Below are 26106 nucleotides of genomic sequence, written 5' to 3' on the forward strand. Positions count from 1 at the left end.
TGGTTACAAATAAAACTATGTTTTTTCTTTTGATGCCACATATTTTGTACCACTCATTAAAAGTATACACAAAACTGCATCAAATCGCATTAAAGAGGTAAACACTTCGGTTTGGGTGTGTGTGAAGACGAGATCGACAGAGGCTTCTACGGACCCGATCTCTGCTGTGATAGCTGGCTGCTGATTTTACACTACAAGGCACACAATCAAAAACAAACAAACAAACCCAATGACGTCATATCGATATTTTGCTGACGTGACATAACACATGGCGTCATATGCTGTTTCAGGTTCGGTAACGCACTGGAGCAGGATGACGAGACCTACGTCAACTTGATGACGGAGCTTCGGGACGCGGCCAGAGAAATGCGGGCATCCCGCACTGCAAACCAGGTGGCCGTCCTCTTCGTTGATGACCAGTCCATGCGTGCCAACAGGTCAGTGAGCTTGAGGGGGGGATAGGGAGGGGCAGATGGTTGAGGGATTTGGGTGTGGTATTTGGGGTAGGACTGAAAACACAGCTTTTAAGACTCCCCCCCCCCCCCCGATTTAAGACTTCATCCCTTTTAAGACCCTGTTTTTCTCAGACTTTCTAACATAACCTCCGTAAATGTACCCTTATTTCAAGACTCCCTCCTTTTTAAGACCTGATTTTCTCAGATTTTCGGAGTTCAGATAACAACCTTTGTAAATGTATCCCCATTTTAAGACTCCCCGATCCTTTTTAAGACCGGATTTTCTCAGATGTGTGGAGGGGGTGCGAGGTTCCGCTATAGCTGGTGTGTGGTGTGGGGAGCAGGTGGTCGCCGTCGCCACGCGAGGCTTTGCCAAGTGTGACGTCATTCATATTCTTTCGCACTGTCGAGACATACCAGCAATCAACGAGGGGGTAAATCTAATGCAGTAAAACGTGCTCTTGCGACCACCTCTCGAACATAACTACATGCCCATCACGACAACTCTCAAGGATCACAGACGAATTTGTCTTCTAAATAATTTCCACGGCGACCACCTGTCTATAACGAACACTTTTGTCGGTATCGTTATAACAGGTTTAACTTATATAGTTTGAGAGAAAACGATTTTCTGCAGTGATCTCCTTAATACAAAGAAAAAAAGAACAAAGAAGGTCTTGGTCTCAGACAATATTGATGGATTATTCCATACACAAGTTTGTAATATACCTAGGGTCTGCCTATAAAATTATGCAGTCTCCGCGAAAAGAGATCTCAGTCTCTGGTGTTCAAGTATTTTCTGTGGGTTACAATTAAGTGCAAGACATACTTTTACACTGGTATTACAGACACAAAGAAGCAGAACATTCGACTTACACGTAGATTTCACTTTTTCACAGGTTCGGCATCCTGCAGGAAGCTCGAAACATGGCGTCATTTGACGGGATCGACTTGATCGTAGTGGATCTGGGCGTCAGAGAGTACTCTAACTTCGTCAACGGGATGACGCAAGAGAGAGACAACGTCATCAGTTACGTGGGTCAGACGATGTCAGAAAGTGTACGACAGATCCTCGAGCGTATCTGTCAAAGTGAGTGTGTTTTCTGTTTCATTGATATTGCACAGTTATGTTTTTGAGCATCTATCTATATCTAAATACGGCTTGTGTGTGTCTGTCTGTCTGTCTTTCTGTCACTTCGCGATGCACGGCCAAAGTTCTCGATGGATCTGCTTCAAATTTGGTGGGCATATTCAGGTAGACCCGGGACACAATCTGGTCAATGAAAATTTTCAACACGTCGTGCTCTCAGCGCGCAGCGCTGAACCGATTTGGTTTTTATGGTTTTTCTGTACATCCATTCCCAGTAACTCTTCCTTATCTTCTCCAGTGTTTTGCGCGTTTATCTCCCTTCCTTCGTGTGGCGTCAATCGCGTACGGTGCGCCCGGCTTCGCCGGGTGTTGGTGCGCCACTCACCCTTCATCTAGTTGTATATATATCACGAAGGAGACAAGGAGGAGAGAGAGCGAAAATCCGAGTCGAGAGAGAGAGAGAGAGAGAGAGAGAGAGAGAGAGAGAGAGAGAGAGAGAGAGAGAGAGAGAGAGAGAGAGAGAGAGAGAGAGAGAGAGAGAGAGAGAGAGGGTGCGTATTTGGATCATGGTATATTGTCCTTTTGCGGTTTCCTTGAACATGTTTTTTTTTCCGAGATGTCTTGCCAGCGATATACATGTTCACATGTTTGTGTATACCTAAGGTAGTTTTCGTTTGTTTAGTCTCAGTGAGCTGGCGTTAACTATGCGTTCATGGTGTACTGTTAAAATAACTAACATGGGTTTCCTTTTCTGGGCCTCTGAAGTAATTTCCATCCATCCATGGACGCGTCCTCTTAAAGGCACAGTCCTCCGAGTTCGCCATATCAGATCTAGCCAGGCTTTTTCATAGGATAAGGCCTTTCCTCCACTTGTACACATACGAAAACGGCAATAGCCTGGATGTGCTCTGTTCAGAGATGTTATTTTTCACGAATTCATTTCTTACAAGACACTTGCTTCAATATTGTGTTTTTTTGAAGCAGTCGTAATGAAGAAGTAATTAACCAGAGGGACTTTTTGATTGAAGTAAACGCAAATTAATTAGGTAAACTTTAGACGACTTGTTTTGTTCTGCTCCACATACTGAAATGTGTGTAGATCGCAAGATATTGTTCGAAAAACAATGTTTTACGAAAACCGCAAACGGAAAATATGCTTGAAAAATACCAGCCAACTAACTTCACAGAGTACACATGAATTGCATTGGAACTGTCCGTGACACCTGGAATTCTTTCGTCTTACACCTTTTGTCTATATTTTTTTAATTTATTAATCAAGCCGAACTATAACATATCTTTTTCATCAGTTTCCGGCTCCATCGGTCTTTTATTTGTTGTTTCTTTTTTACTACTAGTATAACAAACCCTCTATTTGTGTGTTTTTTCATTACCTCTAAATGTCAAGTTTTGTTTTGCTTATTTTAGTTTCGGGTTTTCGTTTTGTTTTTCTCATACGTTTGAAGCCTTCAAGGGTGAAATTAAGACATTTGTGCTTTCTTTGTCGTGGTGAAAAAGATACATTCTTATTTGACATTGTGTTTCTCGTCAGCAGTCAACTTGTGTGTTGAACTGTTTGAACATATCGTGAGGTAAACACACACGTCTGTACCTGTCTTGCAGGTGTCAATACCAATCCCTCCGATGAGTTCGGCAATCCGCGAATTTCCTAAGGATGCGGAACTCTAGTCTCCCATTCGTACTTGCTACAGTGTAAGTTTGTTTTAAACAATTGATTACATTATTTTGCATACTACAATGTCATGTGCATTATAGGTTACCATAGCAATGGAGCCCAGCCAGCAAAGCTTATGGGCGTGCATTTGAGTAAAACAGGCATTTGGTGGACGGCCGTTGCGAATACAATCAAACAAATTATAGAAAATGAGCACACACACACACACACCACACACCACACACACACACATTCACACATTCACACATGCATGCCCAAACTCACAGAACGTATCTAGGAGTTACGTTTCAAAACTACTCATTCATCGCAATGGCATAAAAGACTATGATGAATTTATAATCATGATATCATTTTAGTGATTAAATTATATTTCTTTTGCAGCTTTTCCATTTTTTTTGCGTACGCACCTGCACGCGGTAAGGAACAAATCGTGGAAACATCAACTGTGCAAGAAAGACAACTGCTGTAGAAGGAAGAGTTCAATGTGTGTGTGTGAAGCGTCACCGATGTTCTCCCCTATCTCAGTAACCTTTGCGTTCAAGCATGTTCAGCCTCTTTTCATGGTTTCAGTTCGTGTGTGTGTCTGTCATTATGTAACGTGTATGTACTTTTTCTTTGGTATAACATGCTTCATTTGCACCACAGTTTTAGTTTTTTTCTCTCAGATTTTGTAAAATGTTTTTGTATCATGTATTTAGATAGTTTAAATTGTGTACGCTGTTTTAAATGTATACTTGGTACCATCTCTCTCAAAAAAAAGAGAAAAACTAAAGATAAAAAAATTATCAGCAAATATCATTGTTATATGTGTATACATATATTAAATCGGGCCAGTCATTCAAACTTTTGGTCACATTTTGAAACCAGTAAGGCAGATTAGTACTTAGTGCTGGCTTAACACAAGAGTTATATTTTTAGCAACAATCTAAACATTTGTTTGGAAAGAAGCGACATTATTCGCGCGATGTACACATATTTGAGCCTTTTTGCTAAATGTTCAAGTATTGCAATACCTATACAGGCTCTTACTGCAAATGGCATTCACTAAGCATTATTTGCTTAAGTGTGTATGGAATGTTTTCGTCTGTATTATTCAAATAAATTTCACAAACTGAATACATCCAAAGTGTTAAGTTTATGCGTGAGAATGTGTGTGTTAATGGTTAATGTGTGTGTGTGTGTGTGTGTGTGTGTGTGTGTGTGTGTGTGTGTGTGTGTGTGTGTGTGCGTACGTGTGTGTGTGTGCGTACGTGTGTGTATGTGCGTGTGTGCGTGCGTGCGTGCTGGTGTGTGTGTGTGTGTGTGCGTGCTGGTGTGTGTGTGTGTGTGTGTGCGTGAGGGCTAGATGCAGACAAGTGTTACCATGTTGACCTCATGTCATAGCAGACGATCGTTTTTGTAAGCTTAAGAAAATGGAACACGGCATGCAATGCCAGCCTCCCAGTTTTTAACTGCCAAACAAATACTAGTGTACTTGTACAACCAATGGTGCACAGAATCAACACGTTTTTGTTCTATATATATTTCTCTCACTCATATTCTCTCACTCTCTCTCTCTCTCTCTCTCTCTCTCTCTCTCTCTCTCTCTCTCTCTCTCACTATCTCTCTCTCTCTCAGTCTCTCTCTGTATCTCTCTCTCTTCATCTCTCTCTCTCTCTCTCTCTCTCTCTCTCTCTCTCTCTCTCTCTCTCTCTCTCTCTCTCTCTCTCTCTCTCTCTCTCTCTCTCTCTCTCTCTCTCTCTCTCTCTCTCTCTCTTCCTCCCTAAAACATCTTAAACACATTGAGAAAAAGAGAGAAAAAAGCAGAAGGCAGACAGACACAAGAGCCAAGACACGTTCAATTCAGCGCGTGAAAGAATCTCATCTCCGAAGTAAACAGAGTGCCAATGGAAAGTGTGGTGCGCTTACGTCATGCGCGTGTTTGACAAAGTGACGAATATTCGTCGGACATGATTGCACGTCATGGGAAGTGGTGCAAGTTATTCATACCGAGAAAAAGCTTCTCAGTGTTAAGCTAGGTTGCAACCACAAAATATTTGGACAGAACACTTTTTTTTTAAGTTGTGTACGTGCACGTTGCATTTTAAAACCAATATTATAGGTCTCATTGAGTTCTTGCGTCCTTCCCTTATAATCAATATGTCTTCACATCAAAATGAACACAAATCTTGTCTATGATAACTTTTAAGTCCAGTGCTGACTGACGTCATAAAGTCTAGGGTCACGTGACCTATAGCACCACGACCTTGTAATGTCATTATTCAACTAGAACCCGAACGGTGCAAATACATAAACACAAATCTCATGACAACACGATTTATCGCTCTAATTCAGCAAGCTGAAAAAGTACCAATCCCTTGCACAAAATCTACCCCCTCCTCCTTAACTGTCTCTCTTTTTAAAAGGAGGAGTGCTGCGTAAATATTGAAGAACTATGGGCGACACAAAACCCGCACCAAAAAATGAATTGGAATAGCCTCCATTACAATCAATTCATTACTTGAAAGATATCGAAGATGTTTTAGAATTCGTCAACAAGTTCTCCTCAAACCGTCTTCCAGACCGAAACTATGAATAGTCTCCCTTGCGCCTGACCGAAGCTAGGAATTGTGAGGGCCCCAAAGGGTTTACAATCGTGATCGTGATTGGTGTTTTTTTTACCTTTCTGTGACCGTGATTGCCGAAATTTCCATTTCTGTGATCGTGATGGGACTTTGCCCGTGATCCGTGATGACAAAAAAATCAAGTCTCGTGATCGTGATCGTCATTTGTTTTCGTGATCGTGATGGGCATTATTGCAAAGCATTTTATTTTCAACGTACATTGTTCACAGCTGTATCACTTTATGAGTATGATCCTCTATTCGTCAAGGAGTTAATCCCGATTGAAGGGAAGCAACAACACAATAAGGACTGGGTGGCCGAGTGGTAACGCACTTGCGCTCGGAAGCGAGAGGTTGCGAGTTCGACCCTGGGTCAGGGCGTTAGCTATTTTCTCCCCCCTTTCCTAACCTAGGTGGTGGGTTCAAGTGCTAGTCTTTCGGATGAGACGAAAAACCGAGGTCCCTTCGTGTACACTACATTGGGGTGTGCACGTTAAAGATCCCACGATTGACAAAAGGGTCTTTCCTGGCAAAATTGTATAGGCATAGATAAAACATGTCCACCAAAATACCCGTGTGACTTGGAATAATAGGCCGTGAAAAGTAGGATATGCGCCGAAATGGCTGCGATCTGCTGGTCGATGTGAATGCGTGATGTATTGTGTAAAAAATTCCATCTCACACGGCATAAATAGATCCCTGCGCCTTGAGTCCGAGTCTGGAGATACGCGCGCGATATAAGACCTTATATAACATTCAGAAATATGATTTTGACAGCGAGTGCTTCCCTTTAAGAGAACTAATCACACAAAAAAGAGATCCAATCAGAAGGCGAATTGCAAAAGTCTGCCAAACTTCATCCAATGGAAGGGCTTCGTGCTAAAGTTTTGAGTGCATTCAGTCAAATTCGAATTCGAAGATCAAAAATGGCGTGCAGCGGTACTGTCATCGAACTTCTGTTATATGTTGTGGATTCAAGCCAGACCAAAGCAGGCGGCGAGAATGCCTTCCTTGGTGGAAAGGTCAGGCTACGGGTCCGTCTTTCCGAAGACGAAATGTCAAGGTATGTCATCTATCAGGGCCGGACTAGGTAAGTACTAGGGGGGGGGGGGGGGATTACAGATGAGGGTACAGGGGACAAAGCCCCTTGGTGGGGGTCCAGGGGGCGAAGCCCCCTTGAAGCTGAACGTTTTTTTATGTTTCTGGAGGGAAAGGAAGCCTCTCCTTGAACGAAAAAGGTAAATTCGACAGCAAGCTGTATAGGCCATGAAGAAGAATTGAGATTGTAAGGACTCATACTTTTCATCACAAAAATCGTTGAAGAAAAATGTCTTTCGAAAGGGGGTGAGAGGTGCGATTTCTCCTCGATTTCATGATGATCCAGATGCAAGCCCCCCCCTCCCTTCTCCACAAAAAAACAAAAACAAAAAAGCGTTTGGGAGGAACATGCTTAAGCCAGGGGGGGGGGTGCGCAACCCCTGTAACCCCCTTCCCCCCCTAGTCCGGCCCTGTCTATGTTGCTCTATGACTGTTCTGAATGTAGGCAAAGATCTTGGAATTTGTTCAAGATCTTTGAGTTTGATTGAGATCATTGACATTGTCGACATTGCCACGTCCGGCTGTCACTCGCTCAGTGTGACCTCGACTGGCTCGAGTCTGATCGAGTCTGCGTGTAGCCAAAACCGAAACTAGAAATGTGTTTTTCATCCCAGCCGGCAACGTGGACACGCTTGGCATAGATTCTAATTGTCGCTTCTTTGCATTAAGCTTGGATTTATTTTAGCGCCTGTAAACTTATCAACAATGGGTTAAATTCAGGAACTATGGCGGGGAGACGTGCCAGTTTGGGTCACTTGATCCTCATGTCAAAGTCGACCAAAGTCATGTTCGTTGGGGATTTTGTTATTATAGACTCTACCATCATTGTGCAAGTATATATTCATGTGTGTGAGTGAGGGTGTGGGAGTTGTACTTTAATTTCAATCCACCCAATAGTTTTTGAGAAAATGGTTTAAAAGATTTAGCCATGGAAATGTGAAATTGTGCAAGTATATTATATTCATGTGTGTGAGTGAGGGTGTGGGAGTTGAATGTGTATGAGTGTATATTCCTTCACCCACCTTCATGATTCCTAGACTGACCTTTAGTCAGGATTAATAGACTCTACCATCACACATACATGTACTTTAATTTCAATCCACCCAATAGTTTTTGAGAAAATGGGTTTAAAAGATTTAGCTCTGGAAATGGGCGGGGATGTAGCTCAGTCGGAAGCGCGCTGGATTTGTATCCAGTTGGCCGCTGTCAGCGTGAGTTCGTCCCCACGTTCGGCGAGAGATTTATTTCTCAGAGTCAATTTTGTGTGCAGACTCTCCTCGGTGTCCGAACACCCCCGTGTGTACACGCAAGCACAAGACCAAGTGCACACGAAAAAGATCCTGTAATCCATGTCAGAGTTCGGTGGGTTAGATTATAGAAACACGAAAATACCCAGCATGCTTCCTCCGAAAACGGCGTATGGCTGCCTCAATGGCAGGGTAAAAAAACGGTCATACACGTAAAATTCCACTCGTGCAAAAAAACACGAGTGTACGTGGGAGTTTCAGCCCACGAACGCAGAAGAAGAAGAAGAAAAAGCTCTGGAAATGTGAAATTGTGCAAGTATATATTCATGTGTGTGAGTGAGGGAGTTGAATGTGTATGAGTGCAGGGGCGGATTGGGGGGGGGGGGGGGGTTACAGGGGTTCCGGAAACCCCCCCCCCCCCCCGGCTGTCAAAAAAAACCTTTAAAAGAAATAATGAGTGGCTGCTGACACCAGTTGATCATGTTTAAAATCAAGGATAAGCCATACATTGTTCATAAAATAGCTAAATCTCATCCGCTTAGCCCCCCAGACCCCCCAACGGGGCCTTGCCCTGGACCCCAGGTTGTAACACCCCCCCCCCCCCCTGGCTCAACTGCTCCGCCCCGGGAGTGTATATTCCTATCATGTGAGTGTCTCAGTGTATGAGAGAGAGAGAGAGAGAGCGAGAGAATAAACAATGAAAACAACATTCTTGTTACTGATTACAAATCATGATATGTATTTCTATGTGTGTATGAAAGAGAATTAAAAAAGAATAATAAAAAAAGTGCAACAGTTGTCACTTTGTGTTGAATAAATAATAGGTCCAGAGGAGCGAATTACTGTGTGGTTGTGTTTACTTTGACACGTGCTTTCTGTACCTGCAACTTTTACCGTGACCGTGATTTGCCACTGGTGTTCGTGATCGTGAAAACGAAAATCAAGGTAACTGTGATCGTGAAAGCTAAAATTTCCCTTCCCGTGATCGTGATGATACCCCCCCTTTGGGGCCCTCAATTGTCTCCCTTCCACCGAGGTCGGGTCAAGGGAAGTCAAGGGTGTCGTAATCCGCCATTTATGTCAAAACTAGTGACGTTTTTATTGCTGTCGTTTGTGATTGTGTGTCAGAAACGAAACAAATCATAGCAAAAAAATCCCTCTGTGATAGTCCGTCATTTTCGTATCTACCACTAGTCGTAAACTGACAGATAAATTATAAGTTGGCTGTCGACTGACAGGCTAATTATACGTTGACCGACGACTGACTGGTCCGTTTTGTCAAAACAAAGGGAGGCGACTCGTTCGTCATTAGAAGATTGTCGTAGGCAGAAGTTATTTGCCCTGTTTATTTTGGCATTATAAGATGTGTGGCCATTACATTTTGTTGATAGACCAGGTTGTTGTTGGTTTTTTGCCGGTCTGAGTGGAGCATAATTATCGGCCTCTGATTCCTCTTTATCAACCTTGACCTCCTATCCCGGCCGAGGTTGATAAAGATGAAACAGAAGGCGATACACGTATGTATATGCTCCCCTCGGACGGACCAAAAACCCTGCTTTTTCAACAACATGCCCAACAATCGTTTTTGTTATTATCTTGTTTATGCAAAAGTACGTGCAAAATCATGGACTGGGAGCCATGTTGTTAACAGAACTGTGGCAATTGAAAACAAGCGCAACGAGACAGTGTTCTCAGTAGGTTAACCAGTCAACCAGTCAAAGACAATGCAAGTTGTTTTCTTCAGTGTCTTGAGTTGATGAATCTGTTAACAATTGTACAAGTATGTTGGGTTGGTGCTTAATGGGTTTTTGTCTCGACAAACCGACTGGGTATGGCGATATTTTGCTCAGTATGTCATGGCGAACGTGACTGTGTGAACGTCAGGGGTATATCAGTTCGACTTGCAAGCTCTTCTCCCTGCATTTGTGACGCTAACCAGAGATAAACACAGTCCGTGGCTTTGCTAACAGACAGACTATTGGTCGGGTAGGCTTCATTCGTTTATTTAAAGCCTTTTTGTTCGTTTGCTTGAGGTCAGTTGGTTGTAGTTTTGGTTTGTGTTCATATTTTACGGTTCATTCGTCTTTTGAATCCGCTCGAATTGTCAAGGGTAACTCCGATCGTTTTCATTGGATTTGCTTTTGATTATCCATTTGTAATATCTTCATACTCACACACAACCAAGGACACACACACACACACACACACACACACACACACACACACACACACACACACACACACACACACACACACACACACAAACACACACACACACACACACACATTTTCTCTGCAAATGGTACTTTTTTCGATTTTCATTCCCTACCTTACCGGAACGCGCCAACTTACCAAATAAAGGACCCCCCCCAAAAACAAAAAACAAAAAAAAATCAAAAAAAAACCAACCACACACAGTCCTTATGTTGCATGGCTGCGTCCTCAGATTTGAGTGCTAAGCTTGCAAGGTTTTTATTTTTTCGGTTTACTTTTTCCCCGTTTTTCGTTTTTCTGAGTCTGCAAATCAATAGAATTGCCAACATGTGTTGCCAAGGACTGAGGGGATCGAGACGGAGGCGAGGGTGAATTGTGTGTGTGTGTGTGTGTGTGTGTGTGTGTGTGTGTGTGTGTGTGTACATTCCGACAAAACCATTGCCAGATTTATATGGCACTTGCCTGTAACTGTTTTTCCAGATATTACCCCCAGAATTCTGTTCGCCCGTTTAAAAAAAAAGTTAAATTTTTTAATCAGGGTTATTCTCAAGAGCTGTGTGCCGTTTTGTGACATGCATGTTCAGTCTTTTAAATGGTAATAACGTATATTATATTGCAACCAGAATGTTATTGTTATGGGGGCGAGGACGCCCCCATTCTATACGGATAGTTTCGAGGTTGACCATGGGCAGCGCCATTTTGTTGTGAAATACGTCATCAGTTTGTGTACACAGGAAGTTGTGACATCCGTCACCCTATGGGAGGGGTGACGTCAAAATTGTTCATCTGTAGAAAGTTGTGAAATCCGTCACCCTATGGGAGGGGTGACGTCAAAATTGGTCATCACAGAGTTTGTGTAACACAGGAAGTTGTGAAATACGTCACCCTATGGGAGGGGTGACGTCAAAATTGTTCAACAAAAACATGATATGTCGCTTTGTGCAGGGTCAACTGCAACAAACTCAAACCGAGCCATTCATACCTAGCTGTATTTGAGTGACTTATATACCCGACATTTTTATTTCTTATCTTTAGCACAGGTGTAGGAAAAATCATGAACCAAAATGTTATTTATTTTCTAATTTAACATTTTTTTTACAAATATGACCATGGTCTTTTAAACATACAGTGACATTAAACATTGTTATGTTAAAAAAAAGAAAAAAGAAAAAAAGCTTTTGTGCACAAATCAGAAAATACATTGTACATTTTACCTACAGGCCAAACCGTGAGTGTCTGTGGCAAAGCCCGACCCAGGAAATTGCACTGATCTAAATTGTCAAGAACAGGCGCTTGCATTTGGATGTGTCCAATGATAGTAGGTTTGGTTGTGATCAATCAGAATAATGTAGGAATAAAAATGTATGACAGTTTAGTATGATGACATGTAATTCACATATGCTGAAATATGATATTATACATCATGTAATATTATTATGGCTGTTGCCATGACCATGAAACCCAACAAAGGTTTAATGTAATGTAATTCAAAATACCAAAACCGAGCACCTATTAATCTCGTCTTTGCGCGTGAAGATTGAGGCCGTCTGCCAGTAGCGGTTAGGTCATACAGTGGAACCCCTCTCTAGCGACCTTTAAAATGTTGACAAAAATCGGTCCTTGTGGAGGGGGGTCCTTATAGAGGGAGGGGGGCGGAGTCAGGGGGCCACAAAGAAAGTCAGATTTAAAAAAAAAAGAAAACAGAGAAGTTTGAGTTGCTGACGACCGTTCCCTCTGAAAGCAAACTGCTTCGATTTCATGTTTGTCCTTGGTGTCCACCAGTTCTGGTGCATGTACTACCCTGGCCAAGTTTCCTCTCAAGACATCAAAGAGACCGCCCCAGTATACTCTACAGCCTCTGGGCGAACCACCTCTCATAGCTAAAACTGGGTCAATGACCCCTGGGAAGAAGGTCAGTGTCTATAAAATTTTACTCCTAGGCCTGCGGCCAGGGGGGGGGGAGTATACCGGTACCATTTGAGAATCAGACCAAATGAGAATTGAACCATTTGAGAACATCCTTTTTTTTCAATCACTACATCGAAGGCCTGCGGCCCGGGGTTCACATGGGTTGGTTTGTTTGTTTGTTTCAAACCCACACCCATATACACACATTTCCCATTTAAACCATTTGTCGGCCCCCTGTCGATATTTATCGACTAAGTTCCTTGTCTTTACTGTTTTCAGTAATAATCCAGTTAAGTAATGATACAGACATGCAACAAGAAACAAAACACATAAATTTGTCTCTTTTTTTCTCAAAATCCATGTCACAACTTTTGGTTTCCATGCTACAAAGTTCACGTACTTTGAAACCCTTGTAATGTACTGAACGCAGACAAACAAAATGTGCAAGTATATTTAATTCTTTCCCTGCAGGCCAAGGATACATATGGAACCAGTATTTATTATTGAAGTCAATTGTATCGTTAAAATGCCTCAGTTAAGTACAGAAATGTCAACTTCGTAACATGGTTTCCACTGTTCCACAGCTCTGGAGAAATAACCGGAGTGTTTTCTTGTTGATTAGTTTGAATTGTTTACCGATTGTTTGCTTGTTTGTTTGTTTGTTTATTTGGGTTTTTTTAATTTTCACGCAGTTTGTTTATTTGGTTGTTTAATTTGTTTCATTCTCGCTCTTCGGTTTATGCTCGTGTTGTAGCAAGAAATAGTTGTAAGAAAGGACCATTTGTGAACCTATAACACTATAATCCTTATGTCATAAAGTTGTCGAGTTCCAGTTTCTCTGTCTGTCTCTATTTGTCTGTCTGTCTGTCTGTCTGTCTGTCTGTCTGTCTGTCTGTCTGTCTATCTGTCGGTCTCTCTCCACCCCCTCTCTCTCTCTCTTTCTCTCTCTCTCTCTCCCCAAGCCCTTCTCTCCCCCCTCTCTCCCCGATCTGTCTCTCCCTTGTCTGTGACATATCTTCTCATGCTGTCATTCTTTTCATTAGTTCACTTACTTCACTTCCCCCCGCGGGTTAGGGGGAAGAATTTACCCGATGCTCCCCAGCATGTCGTAAGAGGCGACTAACGGATTCTGTTTCTCTTTTTACCCTTGTTAAGTGTTTCTTGTATAGAATATAGTCAATTTTTGTAAAGATTTTAGTCAAGCAGTATGTAAGAAATGTTAAGTCCTTTGTACTGGAAACTTGCATTATCCCAGTAACTTGAGTAAGGTAATACATTGTACTCCGCTGCAAGCCCCTGGAGCAAATTTTTGATTAGTGCTTTTGTGAACAAGAAACAATTGACAAGTGGCTCTATCCCATCTCCCCCCTTTCCCCGTCGCGATATAACCTTCGTGGTTGAAAACGACGTTAAACACCAAATAAAGAAAGAAAGAACTTACTTCACTGATTCCCTTACTGCCCTTCTCGACCGTGTACGATCGATCAGTGTTTTGTTTTTTTGGTGTTCTCTTCTTATGTCTCCTTTTGGCGATCTTCGTCTTTAGGATTTTTGTATCTTCCTTTTTCCTGTAATGTGATTCATTACCAGGTTTCGTAAAACCAGGCAGGATAAAGTTTGAAGATTAATTTTTGAAACGTTTCAGATATTTTTCCGTTGTAATGTTTGTTTTCTTATTTGCCTTCCAAACTCAGATGTAACCAAGAGTAGGCGAAGCTGTGATCTACGACACAATATATCACATTGACTATTGTTATTATTATTATTATTATTATTATTATTATTATTATTATTATTATTATTATTATTATTATTATTTAAGTTATTGAGACATCCCAGTGCACTAAGGGATTTATAGAGCAAATCGAGAAAATTCATTATTGAACGAAGCGCATAGCGCTGAGTTCAATAATTATTTTCGACACTTGCTCTATAAATCCCTTAGTGCACTGGGATTGTTTCAATAACGATATTGTCAGTACCGCCAGAGAAAAAAGAAGATTCAAAACGCACATTTTGCAACGCGCATTTGGATAGGCGTAACTGTGTGGTCAGGTTTGTGTCACTGGATCTACTTTTGTGTGGGCTGTCTCAAGTGTGTCGTGCTTTCGTCACACGCAAACTCTTGTTTTAATTTCTGTTGGTAAATTCCAGTGTAGCGTTAAGCTAAAAAGTGATGATCTTTCATAGAGACCTCATTTAAACTCGGAGAAAGGACTGTGCTCTTGGTTTCGAAACCTTCATCGAGCTTCGACAGATTGACTGTGCAGAGTTTTGCCCCTTGCCACGGTCGACAAAGCACATTTCCAAAATAAATGTGGCATGTTTCTCGTGTGGTATCTTCACTCATCAGGGAGTCTGGTACTACATATGAACGGTAAGAATGCTCTGAACCCTACACGTATTATATCCCCATCGTTTTTTCGTTCACATTTGCCCAACATGTTAATTTGCTGAGCGGGGTTTATGTCGTCTGCTAGGGCAATCAAACCACTGCATGCAGTCTGCACTGAGTCTGCAGGCGCACGAGGCACGCTGGTAATAAGTCTTATATATGGTAAGAACGTTCTGAACCTTACACGTTTTCGATTACGATTGTTCTTGCCTTGAAATAATAATTCGGAAACCATTCATTTACTGAACTGATGCAGTCGTATTTCAGTGTAGTCAGTGCGGCTACGTATGACAGAGTCGATCGAGTCAGTCTTCCAAACTGGTCTAGCTGGTACGTTATCGGAATAACACTTGTGTTTTCTGCTAGCGGGTGGGAATTTTATATTAACTCATCATTTGGTAATGTGGATGATAAGCTACATGCCACTAACACGATGAGAAGAATCTATGCAAGTCGGCGAGAATTAGATGAAACACAGCGGCTTCTATTTTTAGATCAGTGGCAGCCGCTTTAATTGAGAAGCAGGGAATTTATGGTCATTTGGTATTGTGGAGAATATAAGCTACATGTCAGTAATTAATTCTGAGGATGAGAGCACAGTCTTGCTTAGGCAAAGGGCGTAAGAATACGCTCTGTGGAAAAGTTAGCGCACTCCAAGAGTGCGCTAACAGTTTTAGCGCATCGCCATTAGCCAATCAACTGGTTCACATCAGTCATGTGACACCAGTACTTACTGACAATTATTATTATTATTATTATTATTATTATTATTATTATTATATTATTATTATTATTATTATTATTATTTGTGTAATTTCTTTCTGTCCTTAACTAAGAACAGAAACCTTGTTTGAAATCTAATGCTTGCTGGTTGAAGAGAGACAAATACAGACAGAGAAAGATACGACGATAACCTAAAAAGGTTCCTGCAATGTATCGATCCTGATCCAGATACAGAGACATAAACACAGACACAGAGACAGAAACAGGGAGACGAAGAAAGACACGAACGAACGAACGAACGAAGGAAGTGGTTTACTGCGTAAAAGGGAACAGTGGGGTTGGGAAGAAAACAAAAACTCGAAAAATACACAATAGTAGGACAAACCCCACTGTTTGAATAGCGCGTCGCGGATTCTACATCGCGGTCAGGGTCTTTTTTATTCACTTGATCATTCACACGACCGATAATCACAATCTTTCAACCCAGAGACGAAGACAGACAGAGAGACAGTGAGAGAATAGACGAGAAGAGAAGAGCATTCTTCTTAAACGCATGAGATGGCAAAAGCAAACAGCTGCTATCCCCCCCCCCCCCCCCTCCCCCGAAATCACTCATCTGAACACGTTAAACCACAAACAATCCTTAGATACGGCTGACTTGCATAATTCCCATCACAACAACAACAAGTTGGGCATGTGTATGTCGCGGAACAGAATCGACCCCACAACTCCGGAATCCACGCGTCCAACAAAAGTGAGTTGGTAGAGGTCAGAAACTGACGCATTGATTGACACATCATTTGGCTCTCGCGCAATTGCTTCCGCTTACTGGTTCACCCCTCGTAAATTGCCGGAACAGGAAGTACTCAAGAGGAAGTGGAAGAAGAAAAAGAAGGAGGGTGTACTAGAGGAAGAGAAGAATGAAAAAGAAGGCCCAAAAAAATGAGTAGAAAAATTAAAAAAAGAAACAGTTATTTCTCAGTATGCTTCGGTTCGATCTGTCACTATTTATTTTTGTTCATTAATTTTATTTTATTTTTATTTTATTTTTTTTGCTCTCTGCTTTTTGCTTTTACTTTTGTTTAACTTTGTATTTGTGTCCTGAATAAGCCTGCATAGAGTTTGACATCAATTTCAATGAACTGATTCAAAGAGGCGGTTTTCACGGGGAAGATTTAACTTTTGACGTGTACTTCCCTGTCTTGGTGAGTACAACATTCTTTTGTTTAAACATTGTTCGTCTTACCAACAGTCATTTTGCAGTGTGTTGTTTTAGAAGAAAGATGGACAGAATGAGAGGGGAAGAGTTGCTCTCATAATAACGAACAACAACGGACGGCGAAGGAGAAGGCAGGGGAATATAATACATACATGCACAAATAACAGCAACAGGCCGTTAAAAATGCGAGGCACAAAAGACCTACAGTGATAACCAACATCAGAAACCTTAATCTTATACTTATCCGCGAGGAAAAATAGAACGGAAATTAGAAATAAATAAAATCATCAAAGCGTATTCATACCAAAAAAAATGTTTCGTCTAACACGCAAAGGCCAGCCTAACTGGACACATAATTATATAAAAGTATTTATTGGAGTTATTCTTCTTTTATTTATTTTGAAGATTTTTTTGATGAACATTCTCGACTCTAAGAATCGAATTTTGTTGTTGGTGCAAATCCTTTCCTCAGTTACTTTGATGTTATCTTTCATCAGTTCTGCCGCTTTGGCAAAAGGAGTCACGCACGCACGCACGCACGCACGCACGCACGCACGCACGCACGCACGCACGCACGCACGCACGCACGCACACACACACACACACACACACACACACACGTACACACACACACACACACACACACACACATACCGTAATCATTTCACCCTTCTACTCTCCACACATACCCACACTTGCACAAACCTAAGCAGCTCAAAGGCGTTCCAGGTTCAACACTTTGATATATATATACTTCTCGTCTATTACTATTTCTTTTCCCCTCGACAAATACGCCTTCGACTCTAAGCTTTGGTCAGGTCAACATCCTGGGAGAAAATGATAAAACTAAGTCTTAGACAGGCAGGTTGATGCGTATGTCCGTGGAGAGATTAAGTCATTACGACATGGGGGATTACTTTTCTTGGTTTAAACCATGTTTTATTAAATCAAACATGATACAACGATAAACAATAGGGACACGAACTCAAGCAAACGCTTATATTACGCGCCCTCCGAAGTAGGACAATAACACAAATATGATGTCGGAAAAGCATTACTTTTAAATTGTGGAACTATCTAGATGAAAAGCATAGTTAAAACAAATCAGAAAGAATAAGAAAAAGCTAGCAGGAGGAAGAGGGGTGAGGGTGGAGGTGGGAGGAAAGAACGGTAGGTACATATAAAAGATGAAGGTGGTTAGCGCATACAAAAGGGAATATACATAGTTCATTTCAAACCATAATCCAAATCAACAAAAACGTCATATATAAGTACTTTAAGACCTTTTTAAACGAATTAAATGTAAATGTGGACAATATTCGTTTTAAAAGGTCTTATAGTACTCATTCTTGAAGTTTGAAGGGGGGATCAAAACTGACTGGCCTAGTCGGTTTTGACCGGGGGGTCGTGATTCTGAGCTAGCTGATTTTGACCGGGAATGACACATCCCCCCCCCCCCCCCCCCAAACCTGTTGAGATACATAGATGCATACATATATGCATACATTTCGTCATGTGAAGTCCTAATGTACTTATTCTTGAAGTTTTGAGGGAAACGTCAACACTTTAAAAAAAAAAATGTTTAGATACAAAGTTAACGGTTTTTTCGATATATTGTGGGTTTTTTCAATATCATTTTCCAACAAATATTGTCTACATTTACATTTAATTCGTTTTAAAAGGTCTTAAAGTACTTATTGTTGAAGTTTGAAGGGTGGTCAAAACTGACTGGCCTAGTCAGTTTTGACCGGGGGGTTATTCTGGGCTAGCTGATTTTGACCGGGAGGTCATTCTGGGCTAGCCCAGAATGACACATCCCCCCAAACCTGTTGAGATACATAGATACATGCATTTGTCATCATTTTCACGAGTTTTCATTCACAAGCACCTGGGAAATAAATCTCATGTTCCCCAGGCAATAAATCCCCGGTTACCATAGTTGCAGGAAGCAGGTTATACATGGATAATCAAAAGCAAACCCAATAGAAACGCTCGGGGATTCTTCGGCTCTTTTCATTGGTGTTTCCCCAGACCTAAACAGACGACACGACACTGCTTTGCAAAGTTCCAAAAACGAACTGGCAAACTGGCAAAAGTAAACTAAAAACAAAACTACTTCATGAAAGGTCATACATTCATCAAAAACAAATGAAACCTAGCGATATGTTGTGTCTTGTTACAGAGTCGTGGAGTGCGTGTATCTGTGTTTCGATACACAGACGTTCGGAGAAACACGAACGTCAAGTTCAAGTAAAACGACCCCTGACACACATTTTGACCCGTGCACAAGACGTTGTATCGATAAACGAAGCACAAATAAGAAACAATAATAAAAGCAAAGAAAATAGCAACAAGATATGCAAACATCTAACAAAGCCGAGCAAGCAGAATTACAGGTCTAACAAGTCGCGTAAGGCGAAAATACAATATTTAGTCAAGTAGCTGTCGAACTCACAGAATGAAACTGAATGCAATGCCATTTTTCAGCAAGACCGTATACTCGTAGCATCGTCAGTCCACCGCTCATGGCAAAGGCAGTGAAATTGACAAGAAGAGCGGGGTAGTAGTTGCGCTAAGAAGGATAGCACGCTTTTCTGTACCTCTCTTTGTTATAACTTTCTGAGCGTGTTTTTAATCCAAACATATCATATCTATATGTTTTTGGAATCAGGAACCGACAAGGAATAAGATGAAAGTGTTTTTAAATTGATTTCGACAATTTAATTTTGATAATAATTTTTATATATTTAATTTTTAGAGCTTGTTTTTAATCCGAATATAACATATTTATATGTTTTTGGAATCAGCAAATGATGGAGAATAAGATAAACGTAAATTTGGATCGTTTTATAAATTTTTATTTTTTTTTACAATTTTTTGATTTTTAATGACCAAAGTCATTAATTAATTTTTAAGCCACCAAGCTGAAATGCAATACCGAAGTCCGGGCTGCGTCGAAGATTACTTGACCAAAATTTCAACCAATTTGGTTAAAAAATGAGGGCGTGACAGTGCCGCCTCAACTTTCACGAAAAGCCGGATATGACGTCATCAAAGACATTTATCAAAAAAATGAAAAAAACGTTCGGGGATTTCATACCCAGGAACTCTCATGTCAAATTTCATAAAGATCGGTCCAGTAGTTTAGTCTGAATTGCTCTACACACACACACACACACACACACACACAGACACACACACACACGCACATACACCACGACCCTCGTTTCGATTCCCCCTCGATGTTAAAATATTTAGTCAAAACTTGACTAAATATAATGAAAAACAAAGAGGTACTGAGTCGGAAACAAGATCGCGATTCTTTCCTTCGCTGCACGACGCAAATCTTCTGTGACCTTTGACCAAACGTAGCTTCCACATTCGATCACTCAGCTTAATATTTACAACAGAAAGCCGAGGGGGTGGAATACCGAGATGAACCTACAGAACTGTGCATCCTCAAACCTGACATATTCATCCCAACATTTAATGAACTCAAAAACACAGAAAGTTGCTTCCACACGCCAGCTTTGATTGCCAGTGGTTATCAAACCGGGACTCATGTGGTTATCAGAACGGAACCCGTGTTTCAAAGCATGGCTCCCTGGGTTGATTGTGCACTTATTTTATCACTACCAAAATGATGAGAAAAACGATGTTTGGTGGTTTGTTGACAGACCAGTTTTTTTGTCGGTCCTCGGGGGGGGGGGGGGGGGGCATATCGACGTTTGTTTCATATTTATTGATATAAATATGAAACAAAAGACAATATGCTCCCCCTCGGACCGACAAAAAAGCTGGTCTGTCAACAACCCATCAAACATCTTAAAATATTCTTACATTTCGTCATGTGAAGTCCTAATGTACTTATCCTTAAAGTTTGAAGGGAAGCGTCGAAACTTTTTTTTTTTCAGACAAAAAACTGAAAGTTTTTTTCGATTTTTTTCCGATTTCTTTTCCTTTTTTTTCAATATCATTAATTTTGCAACAAATATTGTCCACATTTACATTCATTTCGTTTTAAAAGGTCTTAAAGTACTCATTCTTTAAGTTTGAAGGGGGGGTCAAAACTGACTGGCCGGGGTCATTCTGGGCTAGCTGATTTTGACCGGGAGGTCATTCTGGGTAGTTGTATACATATATGCATAAATATTGTTTCTAAAGGTCTTAATTAAATGTACTCATTCTTAAAGTTTGAAGGGGGGGGGTCAAAATTGACTAAGGGGGGGGGGGGGGTCAAAACTGACTAGCCCAGAATGACCTCCCGGTCAAAAGCTAGCCCAGAATGACCTCCCGGTCAAACTGGGCTGTGTCAAAATAGGCTGCGACACCGGCGTCACAGTACACAAGTACAGTAGGGATACGTTTGCCTGCAATCACGACTCGCTTTACCCCTACCTTGTATTACACAATTTATGAGAAGGTACAACAAGTCGCGTAAGGCGAAATTACTACATTTAGTCAAGCTGTGGAACTCACAGAATGAAACTGAACGTAGTCCGCCGCTAGTGCAAAAGGCAGTGAAAGTGACGAGCCTGTTTGGCGCGGTAGCGATTGCGCTGTGCTTCATAGCACGCTTTACTGTACCTCTCTTCGTTTTAACTTTCTGAGCGTGTTTTTAATCCAAACATATCATATCTATATGTTTTTGGAATCAGAAACCCACAAGAAATAAGATGAAATAGTTTTTAAAACGATTTCGGAAATTTAATTTTGATCATAATTTTTATATTTTTAATTTTCAGAGCTTGTTTTTAATCCAAATATAACATATGTATATGTTTTTGGAATCAGAAAATGACGCAGAATAAGATGAAATTGTTTTTGGATCGTTTAATAAAAAAATAATTTAAATTACAAGTTTCCGATTTTTAATGACCAAACTCACTCATTAGTTTTTAAGCCACCAAGCTGAAATGCAATACCAAACCCCGGCCTTCATCGAAGATTACTTTGCCAAAATTTCAATCAATTTAATGGAAAAATGAGGGTGTGACAGTGCCGCCTCAACTTTTACAAAAAGCCGGATATGACGTCATCAAAGGTATTTATCGAAAAAAAGAAAAAAACGTCCGGGGATATCATACCCAGAAACACTCATATCAAATTTCATAAAGATCGGCCCAGTGGTTTAGTCTGAATCGCTCTACACACACACACACAGACAGACAGACACACATACACACACACACACACACACACACACACACATACACACACACACACACACACACACACACACACACACACACACATACACCACGACCCTCGTCTCGATTCCCCCCTCTATGTTAAAACATTTAGTCAAAACTTGACTAAATGTAAAAAAAGAAAACGATTAAAAGCTATGCCCTAATCGTACATCCAGTAAAATATCCTCCACGAATCTGTTATTCGTTTTGATGTACCTTGTTTGGTTCATAGTTTACGATAAGTTGAAAATGAAGAAAAAATCACTTGCAACTCTGGGAGCGAATGAGGTGCGTTTCTTTTGCAGTAGGGACTGTCACCCCTGCATCGTCCTGTTCAGCCATACGCGAAACTGCAATAGGTCCAGCGCGCGAAATCATTAGTCTCCTGAGACTGAAGGATGAAGGATACCTACTATCACCTGAAACAAATGCAGGCACTTTTAACCAACATGTGAACTTTTGTTACTGGCCATAAAAATCGAATCATAGCTGTTGGAGATGTCGCAGAATGGCTCGCACGTGACTTATTTATGCGTTTTCAATTAAACGCTACAAACTGGTACATGTATATAATAACAAACCATAATCAAATAACAAGTATACACGCATGTCGACATTCATGATGTAATAGGTCTGGAAGGAACATGAATATCTATCATTTTTGTTTACCAAAAACTCTGTGTTTAATTAAGCATCGTGCAACCAGCTTTGTGAAGTAGCCTTCGCCCGATTTGTTTCAGGTTGTACACACAAACCTGCCTCCATAGAATAGTTACAGATGTTAACTGAGTGAATTCAAAAATACAACGGTCTCTTTGTCTGGTTTTGATGTAACATTTTCACATCAAGTCATATGTGTTTCAGTTTTGTTAAGGTGCCTAAGAAAGATTCATCGAAACCAAAGAAAACTTCCAGAAAGACAGTGTGTTTGATTTTTATGACGGAAATCCTGCTTACCGTTTTGACTCTCATACAAAACCAAAACACAAATCAAAGAAACAAGAACACCACACAAAACAACAAACAAACACAATAAATATAAAACAAACTTTGACAGACCAGTCAGTGCAAACAGGTAACATTTTTATAAGCTATTCTAGTTTCGCGCTAGTTGCGAATTGCCGTGTTTTTTATTTAGTCTTGTTTTGAACTTTTGCCCACGCGATGTTTCTCAAACCAGTGCACCTTTGTGATCAAGCAGGTTCCTTTAATCAAAATGACGTTAACGTTTTTGGAAGGCTGATATCTTTTGGAAACTTGGAAAAAAACAGTTCAATCTCTAATATGTCAGGATCGTAAAGAGAACTGACTTTTGAACATAATCCTTGAATTGAGTCAGTACAAAGAGCATAACATGGAAAAGGAAGGGTTGGTAACAAAACAAAAATCGACCTCGTCGGGTTTATCGATCATGACGACGTTATCCAGTTAAAGTGAGTGTGCGTGTGTTCGTGTGTCCGTATGTGTGTATGTGTGTGTGTGTGTGTGTGTGTGTGTGTGTGTGTGTGTGTGTGTATATATGTGTGTGTGTGTGTGTGTGTTTGTGTGTGTGTGTGTGTGCGTGCGTGCGTGCGTGCGTGCTGGTGTGTGTGTGTGTGTGCGTGTGTGTGTGTGTGTGTGTGTGTAAGTTGTTTTTAGTGCAAGCAAATAATAAAATTCGAGGGTTGTAAAAAAGATCGTAGCCCCACAGGGACAGACTGACAAAAGCATCAGTTGTTTGGCAACTGCCTTAGGGAGCTGACTTGCAAACAATGCTGTTTTTTCCTCGTACACTTTGTGCCTCAAACCTGACTAGCAGGATACAATTCTTCATTAATCCCCCATTATCAACCCAAATAGGTGGGACACTTCCGTCTCAACTCGGACGCCGCTGTAAGAACGATCTCCAGTAACAGACGCTGATAACGATACAGCTATCTGCCTGCTCCTAAGCCTGTATGTCTACACACTGGCACCAATTAAACCTCCAACTGAGCTGTTAACCCGTGGTTTGTATAAATGTAAAAATATTGTACAAATTACGTCGAACCTAAATCCGCGATTTGTAAAAAAAAAAATAATAATAAAAAAAATCTCTATTCAGCCTATTGTCCCCTCGCTGGGAAATTCGGATCGCTTCCTCCCAGTGGAAAGCTAGCAGCAGCAGAGTCGCGCTACCCCAAAGTCAAGGGATCCATTAGATTTGTTTTTCTTTCTTTTTCCATTTCGTTATTTTCCTTCATCGCTGGCGAATTCGGATCGCTTCCTCCCAGTGAAAAGTTAGCAGCAGGAGCAACAGAGTCGCGCTTGTGGTCCAAGTTGTGGACATTTCCAAGTTGTGGAATGTGTCCAAGTTGTGGTATGTGTCCAAGTTGTGGTATGTGTCCAATATGTGCAATGTTGAGGTATATGTGCAAAATGGGAATGTGTTCAAGATGTGGAATGTGTCCAAGTTGTAGTATGTGTCCAAGTTGTGGTATGTGTCCAAGATGTGGAATGTGTTCAAGATGTGGTATGTGTCAAAGATGTGGAATGTGTCCAAGATGTGGTATGTGTCCAAGTTGTGGTATGTGTCCAAGACGTGGTATGTGTCCAAGTTGTGGTATGTGTCCAAGATGTGGTAATGTGTCCAAGTTATGGTATGTGTCCAAGTTGTGGTATGTGTCCAAGTTGTGGTATGTGTCCAATATGTGGTATGTGTCCAAGATGTGGAATGTGTCCAAGTTGTGGTATGTGTTTTAAGTAGTGGTATGTGTCCAAGTTGTGGTATGTACAAAGACGTGGTAATATCGTCATGTGTCCAAGTTTTGGTATGTGTCCAAGTTGTGGAATGTGATGGGACAATAAAGAAATGGAGAAAAAAAAATCTAATAGATTCACTGACTTTAGGGTAGCGCGACTCTGTTGTTTCTAGCTTTTAACTCGAAGAAAGCGACCCAAATTTCCCAGCGATGGGACAAAAAAGAAAAGGAAGAAAAATCCCATAGATCTCCCTTGACTTTGGGGTATCGCGACTCTGTTGCTGCTAGCTTTCCACTGGGAGGAAGTGATCCGAATTTCCTAGCGACGGGACAATCTAGTAATGATATGGAGAAAGAAAACAAAATCAACGTAGTCGCGCTACCCCAAAAGTCAAGGGATTTTGTATTTGTGCCTTGACTTTTGGGATGACAAGAAGATATCGGGAACATTAACGTGATTTGTAAAAAAAATGATTACAAATCACGGGGCGCGCAGACCCTTGATTTTAACTCCCAGGCTGAAAACTGTAAGGTTCAGCAGCTAAAGTTGCTTCTATGAATACGGCTTCTGACGTCATTGAAAATTTTACCCAGAATTCATCACTTTCGTACTCTCGCGGACGTTCGAGATACAATGGCCGCCAGATCGGAACGCGAAAACGCTTCGCTTCAGCCACGAAATTCGTCGGATTATGGCCTAAACGATTCCGAAATAAACTAAACCCTGTGAGGGAAGGTGAGAAAACAATTTCCTACGGCATGCATATGTCTGGTTAACCTAAGTCACGCCAAAACGCAAATAAACGCGTTTTTGACACCTAAAATAGCCTGTTGGGGTCCTTTAACACAAATTGCTCCCCATTTTGTTAATATCCGCACTCGTTTCATTTCTCAAGAGGCGCGGAGATAAGCTGAAAGAAGGGAAACAACACCTTTCAAAAAAGTCCTACAGAATTTGAATGTTTCATTTATTTTCTCGCCCACGCGTGCATTTTATGTGTGTGAACTTGAATCCCTTTTTTTCTAGGGAGGTTCGGGGGCATGCTCGCCCGAATTTTTTTAAATGGTACATTAAAATCTGTGCAAGACCCCCCCCCCCTCTTAACACACACACACACACACACACACACACACACACACACACACACACACACACAGTCAGACAGAAATGTTGCACTCATCAGTCTAACGGTAAAAATACACTCACAAACACACACACACACACACACACACACACACACACACACTTAGCGCGCTAGCGGTAAAGTTACACTCACACAGTCAGGAGGCAAGGCGTGCGCACAACCTCTTGGCAAATGAAAGAAAAACAAGACTTATCCCCTGTCACGCTCACGATCCTTCCAGAAAGAAAAGAGCAACAGCAACGTTATTAAACTTGACTGCAGCCATAAAAAAAACATGCGTGTGAAACGAAAAGCCATTTGGCACATGGAAATAGACTTTCTTCTTCTTCGCTCATGGGCTGAAACACCAACGACTTTTACGTGTATGGCCATTATTACCCTACCATTCAGGCAGCCATACATCGC

The 26106-nt window shown here is 41.2% G+C and overlaps 1 protein-coding gene across 1 annotated transcript in view; it reads left to right on the plus strand.

The window, feature by feature from the left end:
- LOC138976366 (collagen alpha-1(XXII) chain-like) overlaps positions 1 to 4354 on the plus strand; it is a 19518-nt gene extending 15164 nt beyond the window's left edge. Inside the window, exons 8-11 of the mRNA XM_070349228.1 lie at positions 291 to 437; positions 1355 to 1545; positions 3166 to 3255; positions 3620 to 4354. Of these exons, the coding sequence (XP_070205329.1) occupies positions 291 to 437; positions 1355 to 1545; positions 3166 to 3215 (388 nt within the window). The 3' untranslated portion in view covers positions 3216 to 3255; positions 3620 to 4354. The remainder of the gene's footprint in view (positions 1 to 290; positions 438 to 1354; positions 1546 to 3165; positions 3256 to 3619) is intronic.
- The last annotated feature ends 21752 nt before the right edge of the window (positions 4355 to 26106 follow it).

The sequence above is a fragment of the Littorina saxatilis genome, linkage group LG1 (assembly GCF_037325665.1).
Source record: "Littorina saxatilis isolate snail1 linkage group LG1, US_GU_Lsax_2.0, whole genome shotgun sequence".
Classification (NCBI taxonomy): Eukaryota; Metazoa; Mollusca; class Gastropoda; order Littorinimorpha; family Littorinidae; genus Littorina; species Littorina saxatilis.